Consider the following 20498-nt stretch of genomic DNA (forward strand, 5'->3'; position numbering starts at 1 on the left):
GGGTAGAGATGCTGTTTCTCTGCCAAGCGCGAGAAGAGGATAGGAGAGAAAACCCTAACATGTTCCTCCCTTGTGGCGGCAATTGGCTTCCGTCATGGAAAAAGGTTCCTGGCGAATTTATTGGGGCCACGGCTCCACCCTGGTGTTGCCCTCGACCAAAACAGGCGTCAGATTGACATGCTGGACCAGGCCGTGCATGGGGAAGATGGGATTGCGTTGGTGGGATCGATCTATTCCGGAATGATTCAATGCTTTTACTTGCTTGATGACCTGAGGGGCCCCTCACGCGGGAGGCGCCGTTGTAACGCCGTGGAGGCTTCTGCTATGTTAAGAGCATGTCTTTTAAGGAGAATGAAGAAAGCAACAGGCCGAGGAAAAGGTCTCCGGATAGCCGGAACCAACGAGCCCTCGTGGCTGAATTTGAACTCGGTTTCAGCTGCTGTGGCTTTGTGATGAATCGTCACTGACTGAATGGGCTCTAACGGACGGTTTTCTTGTCTTGCTGTACGGCTCCCGAATTTGCTGCACTCTGCAGCTCCGGCGGCTGATCCACCCGGAAGATCTGTTTCAGTCAACTTTGTCCTACACTTCTTTGCAAATTCGCAAAGGGGATACCGACCTCAACTATTTGAGCCGAGGTAGCACATTTAATGTAGTGCATGGCTTTCAACTTACTTTGACTTTGGAGCTGACCGAAAGCGCTAAAGCTAAAAGTACATGGGAACAAGTACCTGTCCCAAACCAGCGATTCTAAGACCAGTGACAGCTGGTTTTATCAGCGGCAGCATATCACACGCAGTCATTTTACAAGGAATCATGAATAAATCTCATACATCTACCGGCCTGAGACAAAATGAGCTGGTCAGAGGCTGTGATCAACCAAACATGGCCGTTGGGCGTTCCGGCTTTCCATGAATAGTGTTCAAATGTGCAACCAGTGGCGTATTTTAAATACTGCAGCCTGCTAATATCTTGAAACTTCGCAGGGAGGTATTTCTCAGTGCCTCGACTATTGGGATCTATCTTTCTGTTCTACTATCAAGAGTTAAGCTTTGATCTGGGGCCTGGAGACATGCCCGGCGCCACAAGTAGCCGAGATAATCCCGGCACTAACGCGACTTTGTTTTAGTACCGTGGCACATGAGGCGTTCAGCCACGGCTGCATACCGTCTGTATCATGATTACACTTTAACATGATCTTGATTAATTTTGCTGGTTTCAGCCATTGATCTTTTCAAATTATCTGTGATACATTGATGTCCCTAATGATCGTTTAGGCCATGTGACCTATTTAGCAGCTTGTCAGATTTCAAAAGTCATGTGAGCAACTAATGACAGGTTACATTCCCAGTATGTACGAAGCTTGTCGAATACAGTACTTCTCATTGACTGTTCAATTTAACCAAATCCACAACAAATCGCGCTCCCTACAGAATATAATAGCAAATGAGCTACTTCATTGAAATAACATGTTGAAATGACGTATCGCCTTAACTCGGTACTGGGACCATGGAATGTCGGCCAGAATATATCAAACTAGGGTAGGACATGGAGTCTCCACAAGTCCAAAGTAAATGGAATCAAGCATCGAATTGGTTAAGCACACGCGTTATTTTGAACACTGACCTCATTGAGAAGTAAATTGTACTAAGAAGCCTAATCTCGCGATCTAATTGGAGATGAACTTTGCAGATAATAGCAAAGAGGGTGCGGCTGATGTACACTGTGTACCTGCATTCCACGCCGCGCAATCCAACTATGCCCCTACGTGCAACCAAAACATACCCCTTGGAATCAACACATCAGTACAGGAATATGTCCTCGATTAGTCCTTCAGTACTTCTTCCTCCAACTCAACTTTCGACATCCTCGACAATCGACCATCGGTAACGACAACTAACTAACGAACAACAGCTGCAGCACCAAGCGGCACCGCCAGTCCAAATACACATCAATTTGAAACATCACCTGGAAGGGTTTCATCAAAAGAGAGCAGATCCCACCAAGATGCGCTACTCCCTTCTCACCGTAGCCACTGTGCTAGCCCAAACCCAAGCCCAAGCCATCCCGATGCCCTATGGACTGGGCTCCGTCCCGATCCCAGTGGGCCAACAAAATGGCAACATCGGCGGCGTTAACGGGCAACAGGGATACACACCCTCAATGGCGGCTCAGCAGTCCGTGGCAAAGCCCTCATCCTCAATGATGCCCCAGCGTCCGGCATACAGCCACGGTGTCAACCACCACTACTACATGACTCCCATGGCATCTTCCTCTGCAAGCCACTACATCAACATGCACATGTCGATGCACGCCTCTTACTCTGCCTCTGCTTCAATCCCCTACTCTGTATCGGCAACCCCCTCCGCCCGTGCTGCTCACGGCGTAAACCATGGCCTCCACGCACCCCACCCGCACGAGGGCTTCGCCGCTCCAGCAGGTATCCCCAAAGCCGGCGACTCCGTCAGCTACAACGGGGCCTCAACCAAGAAGGGTGGATATCATGGCGGAAACGGTAACGGTTTCACCCAGACACACGGCGAGGACTCGAGCAGCGATGGATCCCCACCTTTGATGATGAGTCCCCAGCGTGGAACCGGGAGTGCCAATTCAGCTACTCCCACTACACCTGAGTACGAGCATGCACCGGACAACGTCGACGGAAACGTCGCTCCTATCCCTGATGCTGCGCCTGGTGGCAAGAGTATCGCTCCTATTGGGAACCCTATGGCACCTGGTTCCAATGTCGCGCCCGCTCTGCCTCAGAAGTCGCATGGTGTTGATGAGGGCAATGGGTTCTGTCTGGGACAGTGCTATGAGAGTCCTGAGAAGGCTAACTGTGCCAAGCCATATGTGAGTTTATGATCTTTTAGCTGGTTATGGATGTATTGGATTGGTCAAACTAACCGAGGTCATTTAGTCTTCGCCTGTTTACAATGATCAATCAGGTTGCTACACGTGCTGCGTCACTTCGCCTGATTTTTAAGTTTTTTAAACCGAGCTTAATTTTACTTCTTTTATCTTGGTTTTCGACTCTTCCATTGGAGAGCTGGATGTTATCTATGCTTGATGGTAACGCATCTTATCTTAAGTTGCCACCTTTGAGAACTTTGAATCATGCCATGTTGTTGGTTACCGCGGTTGGGTAGTATCCAACCCTCCCATCCGGAGTTCAAGATTTTATATACCCCGGTTCGGGGCGTTTCCTAGACTCAGTGGGGCGATAGGGTGATTGGCTATTTTCGTATGAATATGTTGTTTTATATTGGGGATTCTGTATTTGGTTCAATTTGGTGGTGTTTTTACTCCGATATCTGTTTCCACTTTAGGTACGTTGCTTTTTATATTCAATTCTACAACCTTATTCTTATCTTTGAATGTTCCGATATCTATTCATTTGCCATGGGTAAACACTAAATAATCCGTTATGTTTCATCGGCACCATTGGGCACAATGGTTGTTTCCTATTATGGTTTAACTCCAATGTATACCTATCTACTTGTAGCAATCTAGATAGAATTAGGTCTTCCGTCTACCAAACACCTCAAATATCGTTCGATCGTGGTCGTTGCGTATATCTCAATATACTAAGAGCAAGATACAGTTTTCGAATCAAATGTATGATTGTTGCCATCATTATAATCTATTTGCTACCATCCAAATAAGAGATCAAGTTCCATCTAGCAAATCCATAAAAGTCATCTCCTCACGCTCAGAGGGATACATCAAGTAAATAAAAGCCAAAAAAGAAACCAAGAGCCGGTTTCATCCAAGAAGAGAATTTTTCGTATATCCATCAAGCCGAACGAACACGCGCGGACCCGCCGCCACGCATCATCGAAATCGGCGCCGTCTTCTGAGTACGCTCATGCGCATCCTCCCAGACATCGGCACTATCAACAACCTCCACGGGAACATCATCCTGACCCATGTGAGGGACAACGAGGTCAACGCCCTTGCTCTTGTGAGCAGCCGTCATACTTCCGAAGTACGGGTTGTGACGCGGCGGCAAAGGACGCTGAGCCGGTCCGGACGCAACCTCGTACATACTTCCGAGGTCATCGGAGGCCGCGCTGCTGAAAGAGCTGGCGACGGTGGACGGGGTGTGCGTCAACGATGGCACGTGGGCTCCGTTTGCTCCGGCGTCGCCGACTAGAGCGGGGAGGCTGGCGGTGCTGCGAGCCGCACGGCGGGCTAGAAGGGTCTCATTGCCACCGTGGAACTTGGAGAGGTAGTTCCAGGCATCGGAGGATGCCAGGGAGGTGGAGGACCGGGTGGACAGTAATACTGGCTTCCATTCGGTGGGGTCAAGATCTGACTTGCCATCATGCATGTAGTCGGGTATCCTGATGCCTGGAATAGGCCGAGTAGGCGTCATTGGGGCCACGATGGTGCGTGGGGAGAGAGGGGGAGAGTGAGGAGGAGTTGTGGTGATGGAAGACATGTTGGTCATTGAGGGCATTGAGGCGGAAAGAGGTTTACAGGAGTCTTTGCGGCGACAGCTGGATGGGAATTAGTTGATGTTTCGAGTACAGTAAACGATAGTATAGGAAGTGTCATGGAAATGGTGAGGGAGAACCATGTCCTATAAATAGGACAAAATAGGAGTACTGAGACATGGCACGTACCTTTCACTGCAGTAGAGAATGGAGTTGTTGGGGACGGTGATTTGGTTCTCGCACATGGCACTATGGATGGGTTAGCCTTTTATTTCAAAATTTACAGTATACAACCAGGCCGATGACGGCAATTGGCATGCAAGGACAGGAAGCCCCTGCAGGGGCCACTGATAAGAGTCTTATGCAAACCCAAATGTGAAAGAAAAAAAAAACAATCCAAAACTTACCAGAAGTTGAGAAAACTGGCCGCCATGTCGAATTCGTCGTCGTCCTTGGCTCCCCGAGTATGTCCAGAGCCAGCACCCAGCTTAGAGATGGAGACGTTGACCGTTGATGTGCCTCTCCGGTGTAGACCTGGACGAGACGACTTGGACTTATGGGGAACAGAAGGAGAACGACGGTGAGAAGTTGACTGAGTCATATGGATGGCGGTGAAGCCGAATGGCTTCTTTTCAAATGCCTCACTATCTTATCTTGTGTACCCTGCGCCCTGGACTGGAAGTGGAGTCCGGTTGGGAAAGGGGAGCACGAGGGATTATGTTGACCGCTTAGGAATTCTCAGATCGATGAATAAGATTTTCCTTGTTTCAAGAATTTTTTCCCTTTTTCTTTTTTTTTTCCTGGGGTTCGGCAAATATGTATGTTCTCTAGGAAACACAGGGAGAATGGCTGATAAGGCTGGTCAGTCTGTGTCACTTCTTCTGACGAGAACCACCCGGGTTATCATCCGGTGGGGACAAGATAAGGGCTTGCAGCCAACGAGGGGCATGGACATACCGATCGAAAAATGAGTCTGATAGGATGCTGATAGGGGCAAAACTAAAAACCACTTAATGTGAAAGAGGGTTTAACAAAGTTATGGAGAAATAAAATGAGGGAGAAAGGGGGCCTTCCAGTATAAATATCCAACCTGCTCAAGTTCTAGACTTCGGATGATCTGCCCTTGTGTTCCCCCCACTCTCCTCCAAGGTTCCGTACACGCAATGTGTCCAGACTTGGATGACTCAGTCTCCGCAAACAGATGGTGTCATGGTTTCCCTTTTTATTCAATTTCTATTTGTTCCTATATTTAACACAGTGGGACCTCGCAACAGACACTGCGACATACAATTCTTTCATTCTCGTTCTAGGTCTTCAGGGCCAGCAATTGAGAAGATCTGTACAAAAAGAATACCCCCATACCCTCCGAATAGGCTCGAGCTCCAATTCCAGTCTAGAACCCCAAGTAGCGCCCGTGCCCTAGTGATACGCAGTTCTGCAGCCCGGTATCCCGGTTTGTGTGCATAGCGCCATAGCCTGCATAGGGCAGGGAGCCAATCTCCGGAGGGGTCGGATCTGGCGTGATCGAGAGGTTATCACGTCGATACACTTTCCACACAGGGACATTGCACACCTATAGACACATTCCCACGCAACATCATGCCATCAATTCAATCAATGTCTAAATAGAATCACATTCTCCGAACATGACGACTACTATGGCGTGCCAGCCCTGGGAGGCAACTGGCACGAAAATAGATCGGCGTTCTCGAACCCCCAGAACAATTCTTTCCCCACTCTCACTGTGACACACCCTTGACACGTAGAGTCCGTGCTTGGGTGCTTGGCAGGGTGCGTGTTGCTTGGCCACCATGCCCGTTTGATAAGGATTCTAGACCTGAGTTCTGTCAATCAGATTCTGCAGAGCCTTGTCTACAAACCCCTCAGGTAGTCTGGATCATGCTAATTGTCGATCTTACGTTGGTCTGTTTCGGGTTGCTGGGTCTCTCTGGGGCTGCGGAGTCATTATGGAGAAAGACTCCGTAGTGTTGCCTAGAATTGCTTTCAGAGATCTAAGACGTCAAAACAATCCAAACTCTCGAAACAGGGTGGAACCCGGAGAATCACACAAAAAGAAAAAAAGGAAAAAAATATACATTGCGTCAGCGGACATTTCCACATCGCTATGTACACTCAAATTTTTGTGGAGTGGAGCGTGGTAGGGCTTTCGATGCGTCGTGTGTCACGTCAGAGTAGACGAGTGTTCAGAGTTTTCTATTGTTTCGAAGGCCATGGAATGGACAGTCTATTTTGACTCCCGTTGTGTTCCGTGCCGCCCAGGGGGAACCTTTTCCACTCGGCATAAGACCAATTTACATAATGGGCGTGGAGGGTTAGGGTTGGGAGAGTTTGCAGAATCCGGTGGTCAACGACGGAGCCTTTCATGGAAAGGAACCAGTCGAGGGGTCGCACTAAAACAAAGTTTTCAGACCTCAACAAGTCTATGATTCAATGTGGAGAAAGATGATGTTGACAATTGAGCTTGTTTCGGTAGCGTGTTTGGATTACATTGGATTGGGTATCTATACAGTATGACATATCGTACATTTTCACTTTCGTCGACAACCATCCACGGCTTCACCGATCAACGTCCATCGGCTCGGCCGAAGTAGCAGTGGTCTTGACTGGTTCCGCCTTGTCCGCAGACTCGGCCGGGGTCTGCTCTTTATTATGTTCGTCCGCACCCTTCTCTTTACCGAGAAAACGGGCGGGCACACCGCGGGCGGCAGTTTCTGCTGGTCCTACGAAACAACCTAGCATGGCACTCCAGATGTACCCCTTCGATAGAAGATTTCGAATTTGCCCGTACGCGAAAGAGTTGGCATAAGGGAGAGAGGTCTCGGGATCACGATAGCGAGATGGTAATGACGTGATGACACACAAGGAGGACGAGATCTCTGGCAAAAAAGAAAAAGAATTAGTTTTGCCAGCTACCTTGAGAAACGAGGAGAAACTTACTGGCTAGTCGTGCAGGCCGCCTGGCATTGAAGTAGATGCTGTACTTCTTGCTGTGCGCTGTCTTATCATCAAAATTCTCGAGGATCGTCAAGTTGCGCCCCGTGTATTCAATGATTGGTGGCGGCAATGGGACATCAGGTTGGGCTGATGTTTCATTAATTGCAGGCGGTTGACTTGGGCCTTCTAAGCCAGGGACTGGGCCTTCGATGGCATTAATCTCGGGTGGCGCGGGCAGGGCTGCTGCATCGGCGGGTGCTTGAGGGGTTTGAAGGGTCTGAGGGGCCAATGGTGTGGTCACAGAGGTCACAGCTTGCAATGTATCCTGCCCCGCCAAGGGCCCTGATACACTGGTAGAATTGTTCTGGGCTACGTCTGAAGCCCGTGGTGTGTCTGTGCTTATAGAGGGAGGGTTGGCATTGGTCGTTGGTTCGCCTGCCTGGGGCTCAGGCTTATCTATGTCCATGACATCCTCATTATTCGTAGGCGGCAACTTTGCCGATTCATCAGATGATGGGGTCTTGGGAGCGCTACCAGGGTCACGTCGAGTCACAATTTCCACGACAGGTAGGGGGTACCCTTGGGGAGACTTTCGCGGGGGTTCTGAAGGTGTGTTGGCATTCTCCTGTTTCTGCTCTGGCTCTGCTTCTGGCTTTTTTTCGGCATTCTCCCGATCTTTTTCTTGATGGAGAGTAGACTCCGTTGTTGGAACTGTTGACTGATCGGGAGAGATTTGCTTCGAGGCTTTGTCGTCTGGTTGGTTCGCCTGGTCAACAGGTTCGGGGGCTGTAATGGCTTCGGGGACCGTTGGAGCTAACGTGCCGTCAGGCTGAGATGGTGTATGGGTTAATTCAGCGGGCGCAAGAGAAGGCGCTGCTGAAGCAACAGAGACATCGGTAGGAGGCACAGTTCCTGGGGCACTGCTAATGCCCTGAGGTTCCGTGGCTTTCTCTACCTTCTCTGCTTTTTCCTCTTTGTCTGTCTTCTTCTTCTTGGGCGCCTCCTTCTCCTTGACCTTGATATCCGCCTGGCCCACTCGTGTGAGATTTCCATTCACCCATGTAGCCAATCCACTCCAGTAAGACATGACCGGTCCATCCAGTCGGCGGTTCTGAAGTGCCTCGATCTTCGCCCGTCGTTCGTCTGCCTTCCTTCTTTCTGCTTGTTCCCATCGATTCAAACTCTTGCTATTGGTTCGCTCGATCCGTTCAGCCACCGCCAAATGGTCCTCTTGTGTCATCTGTTTCGGCTTGAGGTGGGCCTTGCGTTTCTCCGCCTCCTTCATGGTCGCAATTATACGGACCCTTTTCTCCTGGCTGTCCTTGAGACGAGCATGTGTCATTTCCTTATTAACCATCGTCTGTCGCCGTGACGATGATCGTGTCGGACCATCTTCCACGGTCGGGAGCCACGAGATTCGCTCCGACTTCTTCTTAGGGCGGGGAGGTGCTGGGATTGTAGTTGTAGCGGTGGGATCGATCTTGACGCGTTTTCGGAGGGTTTGAAAGCGGAGGTCATTCTGTGTGCGACGCTTTTTGCGCTCTGTCTTTTGTAGTTCCTTCTCGCCTTCGTAGTCGTTGTTCGCATTGGGGCCCTGGTCATCCTCGTCGTCTGATGAGGAGTCCAGCCCCATATCATCTTCTTCAGCACCATCATCCATTGCAAATTCGTTGTCATCTTCCACTTCCTCGAACAGTAAGGTCAGATCATCATCTTCGGCGGCGGCGGCATCGATGAGGGCGGACATGTGTCGACCTGCAGTACTTCGCTTTGCGCGTCCTTGAACCAGAGACTCTGGAAGCACTTCTGCTTCCTCCTCCTCTGAGGACTGCATTGTCGAGTCTGGGTCGGTTTCCAAGATATCGGCCATGATTAAGGTCTATGGGGCGACGTATATGATGTAGGGACCGAATCGTATGGTCGACACGGGAGATTTAATTTAAGACGCGACCGGGAGAATCCTCCGCGGCGCTAGATGAAGATCAAGTGTGGCGTGTGGCTGTATTGGTGCCTAAAGAAACAGGCTCCAAGATCAATATGTGCACGTGTCCAAATGAACTGTACAGGAACGTAGAGTGCCTAGTATGTACATACATTCGGCATTTTGGAGTATATACTATCTAAGTCCTCCAAACTTATATCCTCTCCTAGAAACTAATACTTTACTGACACTTGCAACTCTTCCGGTTGGTCACCATTCTATTGGGTTCGGTGCCTGCACATCTCTCCCGGTTGTTCCGTATCGAGGCTAAACCCGACTTCTTCTCCGAGGCTTGGCAGGCTCAGGAGTCTGCTAGTTAGGTACATCTTTGTATATTCTGCATGACATGGAGAATTAACCTAGCATTGATCACACGGTGGTTAAGTGATGACCAGTCCGTCCCAAGCGCCCGAAATCTAGGACACGTACCTGACCCATCCCTTGCGGCGCACCACTAAGAACCAATCTTTGAACTTGTTTCGGACCAGCATAAGAGTCCCCTTGCATGACCAATTGCATCACTCAGTTCCTCCCATCACAGCAAATCTTCATGAATCTGGGTGTCTTCGCAGTTGAGTCTCAAGAGACATGACGCAGTGGAATGCGGGGCTTCGGTTGGTTCCCACTGGTCCTCACCGAGCATGGCATGCCAGACGTCGCAGAAGAAAAAATAATAACGCTGTGATAGGGGCGCTTTCCGATACTGATGACAAGGGGAACATTGAACGGGCCCCTTCCCATCGTTTCAGATGTGATGTACTCTGTAGTACTTCCCCCAGAGTCTATGAATTATGGTTCCCCGGCAGACACCTAAAAATTTGGGTCTCCAGAAATGACATCGATGGGGCTGTGTTTCCACTGCCGATTTCCGGGATGATGTTGTGTACAAAGTTAGGTGGTAGGAAAACAAACCATGAACTGTAGAATATCATGTCCCATTAGACTGTTCACGTGCGAATTGAGGCTCGTACGGTAGAGAACAATTGGATTGTGAGTCAAAAAGGGCAGATGAAGCTGAAGGAGGACACACTCCACCAACCAAACTCCCTCGAGCATCCGGATCTCCCCCAACATCTTCTCTTTCCTTCTTCCACCCTTCTCTCTCTTCTCACCTCCACCTTTCTTCCTTATTTCTCTTTCTTTTATTACCTTCTATTTCTTCCCTCTGCATTTCATGCGATTTGTCTCCGGTATTTTCCTCTCCCTTCCGTGTTTTGCCTCCCGGAGCCGCGCAAACTAACGTGCCTCTCCAGCCACCTCGATCCCTTCCCCCCGTTGATCATCCCGTCGGCTTTTAGTCCTCACTTGACGCTCATTTGTGTCTGGACTTTTTTTCCACCCCAATTTTATGCATCTCTCTTAGGCGCACTGGAGGTGATTGAAACTGAGAATCTTGATTCCGCCTCGATTCCATCGTTTTTTTTGGGTCATCATTCACCCCACAGTGAACGTTGTAAGATTGTCATCTGGTATTTTTTTTTCTCGGTCAGTATTCTCGTTCCGGGATGTCGTATTGAATAGCACTGGTCCATCTCTACATTGGACATTTCACATTCCTGCTGAGCTGAAAGTGCTTTGTCAACCCCTCCCCCGTTTCCGCGCCCCGACGATACATATATGTACACTTGAAATAAATCCAACTGACCTTGGAGTCTATTCAGAACAGAGGATATTTTTATCTCATAAGCAACCTCATCGAGTCTCATCCCCTTCTTCACTTCAACAACCTTCCTTCGATTCGAAATCCACCACATGGTGCAGGCTACGCACACCCGGTTCTAAGCAGGAAACCCATATCCGAGTATCAACTCTGTCAGTCCCTTTGGTATCTGTCTTGGGACAAATAGAGTGATAAGAGATAAAGCGATCTCATTACTGTGGGGCATTCAACATTATCATGTTGCCGGTTTCGCGACCTGAAGGCCAGATGAGTTTCAACTACATTCCCACCTCTCAGCCCTTGTCCGGGACCTCGACAGGGCGCAGCTCACCTAGCGACTTGGCTGGGTCCGGGACGGCGAAAGCGCCCTTTGGCCCCCCTGGGTCGATTGGTGCGGCGAGGCTGGGGGCTGGATCCCCCTCGGAGTTGGGTGGACGTTTGTACCCCAAGCGGTAGGTACTCCACAAGAAGGGAATAACTGGGATGACTCGAGCTAACCAAGTGTCTTTGATCCTCTAGAGCGCGTGAAATCCAAGCGCAAGAAGGTGTGTCTCCTAATATCTGGGGCCCTCCAACCAGCGGCCATTCAACCCCGCTTCGTGAGAACATCCCCGAATCACCTAGCCAGGATAGTTTTCCCGACCTGATTCCTACTTCCAATGCGTCCATGTCGGGCTCTGGCCGCAGGGCTCGAGCTGGGACAGTGCCTTCCCGATTCCCCCCGATGGCGACACTCAACGAAATGGACCTTCAACAGCCATTCATCTCGCAAACCTCCCGGCCAACACCATCTACCAGTCCATTCCGCCCCCCAGGAGTCTCTGGGATTGATACAGGTGCGCAAGTCGCCAGCTCGGGTGCACCCAACCCGGCCATGCTTTCTCGTCTTCGGGCTGGCTCGATGCCTCAAAGGAGCGGTTTGCTTGGTTCAGGTAATCCTTTCGGCTCTTCACTGTTTACTCCGGCGTGGGGGACTGGTCGCGATCGTGCTTCAACCTTGACTAGTATTCGGTCTTCGGAAGATCCAACTTCACCCAGTCACTCTTCGTTTTCGCGGGATGGACTCACGGACTCTGATAGAACTTTGGATTACCTAGGTCTTGCGGAGACTCCCCAATCCGCACGGGCGTCTCTTGCACGGCCATCGATGGAAGCTCTCTTGCAACAGCAGCAACAGCACGCGCCAGGACTGCCAGGACTCCTAGCTGACATGGCAATGATGAAAAACAACAACCGCTTTCGGTCTTATTCCGTGAATGCCAAGGAGAAGTATGCGGATGACGAAGATATGGAATATGAGAGCCGCTACTCCCAGCTTCCTTCGGGAACTCTCACCCCATCGGCCGCTGCGACAGCTGCTCAACTTGCCGCAACGCAAGCCCAGATCCACCAGCACAATCTGGCTGTCCAGGCTTTTGCCTCCCATGCTTCCGTTAGCCGGCCTCGAGCCCGGACTGCCGGCATCCTAGAGGCACCACCTACCCGATCATCCATTCGTAACTACCTCGCGACTCCCTCACGCCTAGACAGCTCATTCAATGCCGAAGATCTCATGGTGGAGAATGATTATGATGACTTGTCTGATGCTGTCCTAGGGCTGCAACTTGGTGCAAACGGTGCTGCGATGGGTATGCGGGCACCCGGTGAGATGGCAGATGAGAACAATCAAGATGGACCGACCCGAGCGCTGTGGATCGGCAGTATTCCCGTGTCGACAACTGTGACTTCTCTCGAGGCTATTTTTGGTGTATACGGAAAGATTGAGTCCACTCGTGTCCTGACCCACAAGAACTGTGGATTTGTCAACTTTGAGCGTCTGGAAAGTGCAGTGCAGGCGAGGTCGGTCTTGAACGGCAAGGAGATCTTCCCAGGTGCCGGGCCTGTCCGAATCGGTTATGCCAAGGTTCCTGGTGCTTCTGCAACAGGCACTCCTGGTGCAAATGGTATCCAGTCATCCCCAACCCCCGACTCCACCTTCAAATCGAATCTTGCCTCCGGTGACGGCCTGGACCGGGCAGAGACCAGCTCTGTTCCCCAGATCCCCGCCCTCAGTGAACTTTTGCCTGAAATGGTGGAGATTGTCCGGGAGTTTGGGGCGAACGATGACGACACACACAACATCACGAACACCATTCGAAGTGCCATTGCTTTCCAAAATTATGAAGACGAACTCCCTCCTGTCCTGGAGCCGAGCCAGACTCGGATGTTTGATGCTCCTCGCCTCCGTGACATTCGGAAGCGAATCGACGCTAATACTTGCTCCATTCAAGAGATTGAAGAAACGGCTGGTGCAATGCTTCCTGAAATTGCAGAGCTGGCTTCTGATTATCTGGGTAATACCGTTGTGCAAAAGCTCTTTGAGTTTTGCTCCGAGTCTACCAAAGAACAGATGCTTTCCCACATTGCGCCTCATCTTGCAGAAATTGGTGTCCACAAGAACGGAACTTGGGCTGCACAGAAGATCATTGATGTTGCCAAGACACCGACTCAGATGAACATGATTGTTGACGCACTTCGTCCATACACTGTTCCACTCTTCCTTGATCAATATGGCAACTACGTGCTTCAATGCTGCTTGCGGTTTGGTGCTCCCTACAACAACTTTATCTTTGAGACCATGCTCAGTCGGATGTGGGAGGTTGCTCAGGGCCGATTCGGCGCCCGAGCCATGCGTGCTTGCTTAGAAAGCCACCTTGCAACAAAGGACCAGCAACGGACCCTTGCTGCAGCCATTGCCCTCCACACCGTGCAGCTGGTGACTAATGCCAACGGAGCTCTTTTGCTCACTTGGTTCCTTGACACCTGCAACTTCCCCCGCCGTCGGACTGTTCTTGCTCCAAGGCTTGTCCCTCATCTGGTGCACCTTTGCACCCACAAGGTGGCTTACCTTACAGTCCTCAAGGTCATCAACCAGCGTAATGAGCCCGAGGCTAGAGACATCATTCTCAAGGCCTTGTTCTTCAGCCCTGGTGACGAAGTCTTGGAAAAGATTCTGAGTGACCAGACTTCTGGTGCGACCCTGATCTTTAAAGTCCTGACCACTCCGTTCTTCGAGGAGTCTATGCGTGCGGAAGTTGTCAAGAATGTTGCAAAGGTTTTGACAAAATTGAAAGCCTCTCCTAGCCAGGGATACAAACGCCTGATGGATGAAGTTGGTCTTTCCTCGCGTGGGAACGGCCGTGAACATCATGGACGCGAGCACGGCGCAAGCCACTCTTCCACCCCCGAGAAGCCCCAACAACGTCAATCCTCCCGACACGGAAGTACCAACTACCCCTCGCAGCCTTCTATGGAACGACAGTACAGTGGTCAGTTCCTCGGACAGAACCCTGACTCGCGTCCTTTCCCTGCCGATCATAACCACGCCCAACAACTTGATCCATACGCCAGTAACGGCATCAACGGGTTCCCGAACCCATTGAATGGTCTCGGTGGTGGACTACAGGATCCTGTGGCTCAGCTTCCCCAGCAGCAGTATCAAAACTACCTCGCTTCCCAGGCACGGGGGGTGTCTCCTGGTGGCATTTACGGGACCGCTTTTGGGTATCCAGGCGGGTCGCCATCAGTCGAGAACTTGCGATCTATGCAAAACCAGCAGGCATCGCCGTTGTCCGCAGGGCCCAACCCCATGATCGGCCTGTCCAACTATCCCCAACAGTTTAGCCCTGTGATGCCTCCTGCTCAGGTCTACCAATACCCTCCCCAATACTACCCCCAGGCACAATCTGTCCAGGGACAGTCCAACGGAGGCCGACGTGGACGGGTGAGTTCTTTTTACGATGCCTAGGCAAATCCGCCATGACAGTGGCTAATACTTCATTTCAGCGTTGATCTTCGCATATGATTTTTTTTAATCGAATCTTCCCTGCTTTCATCTACCTGTATAAATTCATCCGTGTTTTTTTTTTTCTTTGGCCATCGTATCATGGAGGTTCAGCGGGTTCTCTAGCTTTGTATTGTGAAGCCATGTTCCTCTGTCTCGCCTTATCGGACGCTGGATCGCCGGCAGGGGAGCAAGGATATGGCTGAGGAATTTGGTGGCTGGGATAAAAAGTGCCCGGTGTCTGGGAGGACCTGGTGTCTGGGGGACACATTCATGTATCTTCATGGAGACGAGCGTTTCTTTTTCAAATGACATGTATCTTCTGATCTGATGATCATTATATTTCGGCCTTGATGATTTAGGCTGACGTCCAAATTGTTTGGTTTGCGCCGTTTCAATTTCAAATGGAAGGAATCCTTCAGCTGCATGAAATTAGACCTTGACATCCGTGAAATGTAGATTTTGGATTGCAGGATCTGCCCGCTCCACCCGCGCCGTTGCTTAAATCTCCCATCCCCAGCTATCCGCCCTCTGCACCTAAACATACCTCTGAACCTGAAAATGGCCAGCTTCCAGGGGAGCCCCTCCATTCTCTTTCATGATAATGAGAACACGGTTTTTCTCGTTGACTTACCAGGATCAATTGCCCAAGCACAAGAAATATTGCCCACTACGCCTGCCCCAACAGGGGGAACTCCTTCCATATCAAATCAAGGGAACAGGAAACACAAATTAAAAAAGAGGTCCCTTATCTCTAGTGTGCCTCTCACGGCGCCTTACCTGTCTCTCACAGAGCCAAAGACAGACACTGCGCGCGCAAAGGTTCTGTCTAACATATCACTGTGCGAACAACGATTTCATGGTGAATATATCCAGCCACTTGTGGCAAACGCTTTAGATGATTTACGGGCCGGGTATATGCCATCTGGCTCTCAATGGTGTCTTCCTAGAGCTGTTCTTGATGCAACAGTGCTCAAAAAGGAGCCATTGGAGATCTCTGATTCGTCAACGAAGAAACGGAAACGAAAGCAACCACGGAATAGGCATTGCTCACCTTCGAACCAATTGGGAGATGGAAGAAGTTCTCTCTGGTCCGCTGCACCGCCTACGATTCTGTCATCGACGTCTCTCAACATATTTAGCTCGATGTCAGAGCTTGAAGGTGTGGTGAAAAATCCATCCTCAGATGAGACTGTGCTATCAATCAGTACCGTCGGATATGATGGCACGCGTTGTTCTTTAGAATACATCATCCCGCCTCGATCTGCCTTTGTGCTTTGTAACCTGCCTCTATCACAGTCAGAGCCCTTGGAGAGACCTATTCCCGGGCTTCCTAGCAACCAGCGTTTCAATCTGATGCTCTTCGATCCACCCTGGCCAAATCGCTCTGTTCGACGCAGTAAAGGCTATCAAACTCATGCTTACAACGAAGTGGACATTTTGAGCCTGCGACTTCAAGACATCCTGCGTGCTCACGCTTACTGTCCACTTGATGATGTTACGGTAAGCTCAGCTACGACTACAAGCACCAATGCAGCTCCAGAACAGGTTTCCCAGGAAACTTTCGCAGCTATCTGGATCACCAACTCTGAGAAAGCTCGTAGAGTCGCCTACGAAGCCTTGCTGGCTTCTGGATTTCGTATCCACGAGGAATGGGTCTGGATCAAGATCACTGCTGATGGACAGGCGGTGTGTCCATTGGATGGGCTCTGGCGAAAGCCATACGAGATTCTCGTCATTGGGCGGAAAGATCCGATTTCAGCGGTATCAGATCTTGGCTATGCAACCTCGCAGGGAAAAACAGACACTATCAATCTACTTGATGTCGACCCCAGTACAATTACCAGAAGAGTGATTGCAGCTGTTCCAGATCTCCATTCGCGAAAGCCAAATCTGAAACCTATATTTGAGCGGGTCTTATTTGGTGTGTCGGACTCTACTCGCAAGTCTTATTCGGCGCTCGAGGTGTTTGCTCGGAGTCTAACCTCCGAATGGTGGGCATGTGGGAATGAGGTAGTGAAGTTCAATGCCCGAGACAATTGGGTCGAGACTTGAGCATGATGATTCGACCCGACCGTTTATTGCTTCATGAGATATCAATGTCTTGCAGTGTTAGTCAGCATGATCCAAAGGATCTGATTAGGATCCGGAGAAATCTAAGCCAAGGCCTGAGCGCTCGGAGCCCAAGAAAATGCCGAGATGTGATACAAACGCGGAAATTCTCCCGCAGCTTACAAAGGCACAATTGCTCAGCGACTTGCGGTGACAGCGAACTCGCTATTTAACGGATATTTGGTTGTAGGGAAAACGTAAATAGCTGACGAGCGTACACCCCACTCGAGTTAGCGGCACGAGGCTACAACGTATACCCCTGGAAAACGGCCCAGGGCTAATTTTTTTTTAGCTGATCTTGGTAATCTCTTTGTTATCTCCGATCTTGGTTCTAAATCAGAATAAATTCCTCATCACGAAGCCAATTTGAAACCCACACCACAATTCTCCCTTCCCTTGTCGCCTTGGAGCGAAGGTGAAAACTGCGACATGGTTTCCCATGACCAAACAGACCAAGAAAAAGGTCCCGAAATCACACTGGCCGCTGACGAGCAGATTAACTATGCGCAACGACCAAAATGCTTCAGTTCAACCCTCCAGGAATGCCTGTTCGTCCTGACGGCCACCATGGCCATCGGCCAGCAATCCTTTTTCCAAGGCTGCATCGTCGGCGTGACTGCATCAATCGGAGCGGATCTAGAGATGAACTCGGCTGAAATCACTTGGATCAATGCCGGCGCCTCGTACGTGCATTTCTTAATCAATCTTTTTACCTCCAAACCATACCCTATGTCAATTGAAAGAAGAAACCCTATGGCTAATGCTTTTTTTCGCACCTTCACGCCAGAATTCGCTAACCAAAATCCCTTAACAGTCTCAGCAGCGGTGCCTTTCTACTGACATTCGGTAAACTAGCCGACATGTTTGGCCGGAAAGTGCTTTTCATCATCGGCATGGCTGGGTTTACCATATCTCTGTTGATCGCCGGCTTCGCCACCAACGCTATCTATATGGACGTTTTCTCCGGTATCCTGGGTTTGTTCGCAGCCGCCGTGGTTCCCCCGGCAGTTGGTGCTCTAGGAGCCGTGTATGAGAAGCCGTCGAAGCGTAAGAATCGCGCGTTTGCGTGCTTCAGTGCCGGCAATCCGCTTGGTTTTGTGGGTGGCATGATTATTTCAGGTGTTGCGTCAAATGAGTATAACTGGCGTGCATCATTTTGGGCTCTTGCTGTTGTGTATGCTATCTTCACGGCGTTGACTGTGTGGACGGTTCCTCCTGATGGGTTTGCGAGGACCCCTGTTAGCGTTGAGGCGTTTAAGAAGTTTGACCTTCTTGGTACGGCCTTGGTGGTCGTCGGGTTTGCATTCTTCTCTAGCTCGCTTTCGTACGTTGAACCCCTTTTACCTTTTGGTTGTCCCTTGACGCCAATGGAGCTTTTGCTAATACTTAGATAGACTTGCTGGGGACGCACCAGATGGCTGGAAAACAGGATACGTTCTTGCTCTATTCATCGTCGGCTTTTTCCTGCTTGTCGCTTTCCTATGGTGGCAATCGATTACAGCAAACCCCCTCATGCCACTATGGGTCTGGAAAGATCGCAATTTCGCCCTGGTATGTCATATCCCACAATCTCAAGATACAACAAAACTAACGCACTTCGCAGCTCATGGCAATCTTTTGCCTCGGCTTCATGGGCTTCTCTGCTGTCAGTTTCTACCTATCGCTCTATCTCCAAAATGTCAAACACCTCACCGCACTGGAGATTACTGCACGATTGATGCCAATGGTAGTCAGTGGTGTTTCGGTGAATGTCGTCTGTGGCCTAATTCTACACCGCGTTAACAACAGCGTGTTAACCGGGATCGGTGCATTGGCATATACCGCTTCCTTCCTGATTTTGAGCTTCATGAAAGAGGATGCCATCTACTGGGAATATATATTCCCAGCTCTGATCCTTGTGGTCGTTGGAGCTGATATTCAGTTCAACGTTACAAATGTATGTCTCACGCCGTGTGCATCGCTTTCCATAGTGGCTATAGTGGCTAACGAATTGGGTCTTCTAGATGTATGTCATGTCGTCACTTCCATCTGACCAGCAATCAATTGCCGGTGGAATCTTCAATACAGTCAGCAAACTATGCAACAATTTAGGTCTTGGCATCGCTACTTCTGTCGAAAGTGCGATGGCTAATCAGATGACTGCTTCTACGCCTGCTATCAGACCCTATCTGACTGCCTATTGGTTTGCTGCAGCAGCAGCTGGTACTTCCCTTTTCATGGTGCCTTTCTTGACACTGGGGACTCAGGGGGGTGATGCACCCACTGAGGCTGGGGACGAGAGTGTGGAAGAGCTGGCTGAGCAGAAGGCCATTATCGATGCAAATTCCGCGCCTGTGGCTCCTGGAACGGAGATTATTTCGGAGACTCCAGCTTTGGCAATTGCAGATAAGCGTTGATTGAAGAAAACTTGGGGCATGGGTGGTCAAGATCATCCACGCTGGAAACTTCAGGTGCAAACAAAATCTAATAGATAATGTGAATACTGCTTAGAATATAGATACAAGGTCTTGAGAAATTGGAATACACTGGATATCATGTTGCCTTGCCATGAGCTTTCTCAGCCACTTCCAATTGCCATCGAAAAGCCAGCGGCCTAGTCCCGTCAGAGACCACAGTCTATACATCGGCGACCTTAACAGATGGCTCACAGGTCACATGAAGTCCAAAAATCAGCAAATATCTAAGCCTTAGAACGTCTAATCAAACACAGGCCCAAGACTAACAAGGCTGAACCTCAAATCCGGATTCCCGCCCTCAGCCTCCATCTTCAAAAACCTCCTGACACCCAATCCCAACGCAGTCTCACTCAGCGCATCCTCGTCAGGTCCAAGTTTTCCCCTGGCCAAAGGTCCCTTTCTCCTCCCATCAAGCTCCCAAAGCGTATCACCAACCTTGACAAACGCCACAAAATGCAAATCAACGTCATCCTCGGCCTGCGGCGCAGCCGTATCCCCCAACTTCGCCGCATCCGCATGAGCACTCTCAAGCGCCTTACTCTCATACAGCAGATCTGCCCGACGAGCAGGCTCCAGATCCTGCGCCTGAGTAAGAAGCATATCGAGATCCGAGCCGGGGGTAATGTGGGACCGGGGCTCGCCGTTTGAGACAGCATGCAGGAGTCCAATTAAGCCGCATGCGTTGCGGATTGTTTGTTTGAACCATGTTACGGGCTCGGAAGGGCCGTGGCCTGTATATTCTTCCAGGGCGCTATCTTCTTTTTTGCGGGATTCTTCGTAGGTTTTAGAGACCGGGAAGACGAGGAGGAGGGCGTGGGAGGTGCGTGGGACGAAGGCTAGGAGGTCTGGCTCGTCGATTGAAAATACGTCGGTGAAGCCCAGGGTTGGAGGGAGACCTAGTTGGTGGACTAGGTGGGACATTACTTCTGGGTTATTTTCTTTGCTTTGTTAGCTGGGCTGTTTTGAGAGGTGCGGGGTAGTGGTTGATACCGAGGGGCACGAAGGCCTTTTGGGTGTTTGGGACATCGGGATTATCCATGGTTGGTTATAGGCGAGTGGGAAGTTTTGGCAG

General features: G+C 50.3%; 7 protein-coding genes across 7 annotated transcripts; 4 read left to right on the forward strand and 3 right to left on the reverse strand.

Moving 5' to 3' along the window:
• Positions 1–2007: 2007 nt before the first annotated feature.
• N7484_008938 (uncharacterized protein) lies at positions 2008–2865 on the forward strand (the record flags this gene model as incomplete). Its single annotated transcript, XM_057119325.1, has 1 exon — positions 2008–2865. One exon carries the CDS (start codon positions 2008–2010, stop codon positions 2863–2865), a length of 858 nt encoding a protein of 285 aa, XP_056968880.1.
• A 931-nt stretch (positions 2866–3796) lies between these two features.
• Positions 3797–5040, reverse strand: N7484_008939 (uncharacterized protein; the record flags this gene model as incomplete). The annotated part of the gene is made up of 3 exons (XM_057119326.1): positions 3797–4502; positions 4629–4688; positions 4847–5040. The coding sequence occupies 3 exons, from the start codon at positions 5038–5040 to the stop codon at positions 3797–3799; spliced, it is 960 nt and encodes a 319-aa protein (XP_056968881.1).
• A 1976-nt stretch (positions 5041–7016) lies between these two features.
• On the reverse strand, positions 7017–9264 carry N7484_008940 (putative signal transducer; the record flags this gene model as incomplete). The annotated part of the gene is made up of 2 exons (XM_057119327.1): positions 7017–7336; positions 7398–9264. 2 exons carry the CDS (start codon positions 9262–9264, stop codon positions 7017–7019), a joined length of 2187 nt encoding a protein of 728 aa, XP_056968882.1.
• Positions 9265–11272: 2008 nt separating this feature from the next.
• Positions 11273–14822, forward strand: N7484_008941 (putative RNA binding protein Jsn1; the record flags this gene model as incomplete). Its single annotated transcript, XM_057119328.1, has 2 exons — positions 11273–11487; positions 11555–14822. The coding sequence occupies 2 exons, from the start codon at positions 11273–11275 to the stop codon at positions 14820–14822; spliced, it is 3483 nt and encodes a 1160-aa protein (XP_056968883.1).
• Positions 14823–15419: 597 nt separating this feature from the next.
• N7484_008942 (MT-A70 family) lies at positions 15420–16913 on the forward strand (the record flags this gene model as incomplete). The annotated part of the gene is made up of 1 exon (XM_057119329.1): positions 15420–16913. The coding sequence occupies one exon, from the start codon at positions 15420–15422 to the stop codon at positions 16911–16913; it is 1494 nt and encodes a 497-aa protein (XP_056968884.1).
• A 486-nt stretch (positions 16914–17399) lies between these two features.
• N7484_008943 (uncharacterized protein) lies at positions 17400–19366 on the forward strand (the record flags this gene model as incomplete). The annotated part of the gene is made up of 5 exons (XM_057119330.1): positions 17400–17653; positions 17785–18294; positions 18365–18521; positions 18574–18906; positions 18974–19366. The coding sequence occupies 5 exons, from the start codon at positions 17400–17402 to the stop codon at positions 19364–19366; spliced, it is 1647 nt and encodes a 548-aa protein (XP_056968885.1).
• A 300-nt stretch (positions 19367–19666) lies between these two features.
• On the reverse strand, positions 19667–20465 carry N7484_008944 (ubiquitin carboxyl-terminal hydrolase; the record flags this gene model as incomplete). The annotated part of the gene is made up of 2 exons (XM_057119331.1): positions 19667–20364; positions 20417–20465. 2 exons carry the CDS (start codon positions 20463–20465, stop codon positions 19667–19669), a joined length of 747 nt encoding a protein of 248 aa, XP_056968886.1.
• Between the last annotated feature and the right edge of the window lie 33 nt (positions 20466–20498).

The sequence above is a fragment of the Penicillium longicatenatum genome, assembly GCF_028827895.1.
Source record: "Penicillium longicatenatum strain IBT 33135 chromosome Unknown contig_6_segment0_segment0, whole genome shotgun sequence".
NCBI lineage: Eukaryota > Fungi > Ascomycota > Eurotiomycetes > Eurotiales > Aspergillaceae > Penicillium > Penicillium longicatenatum.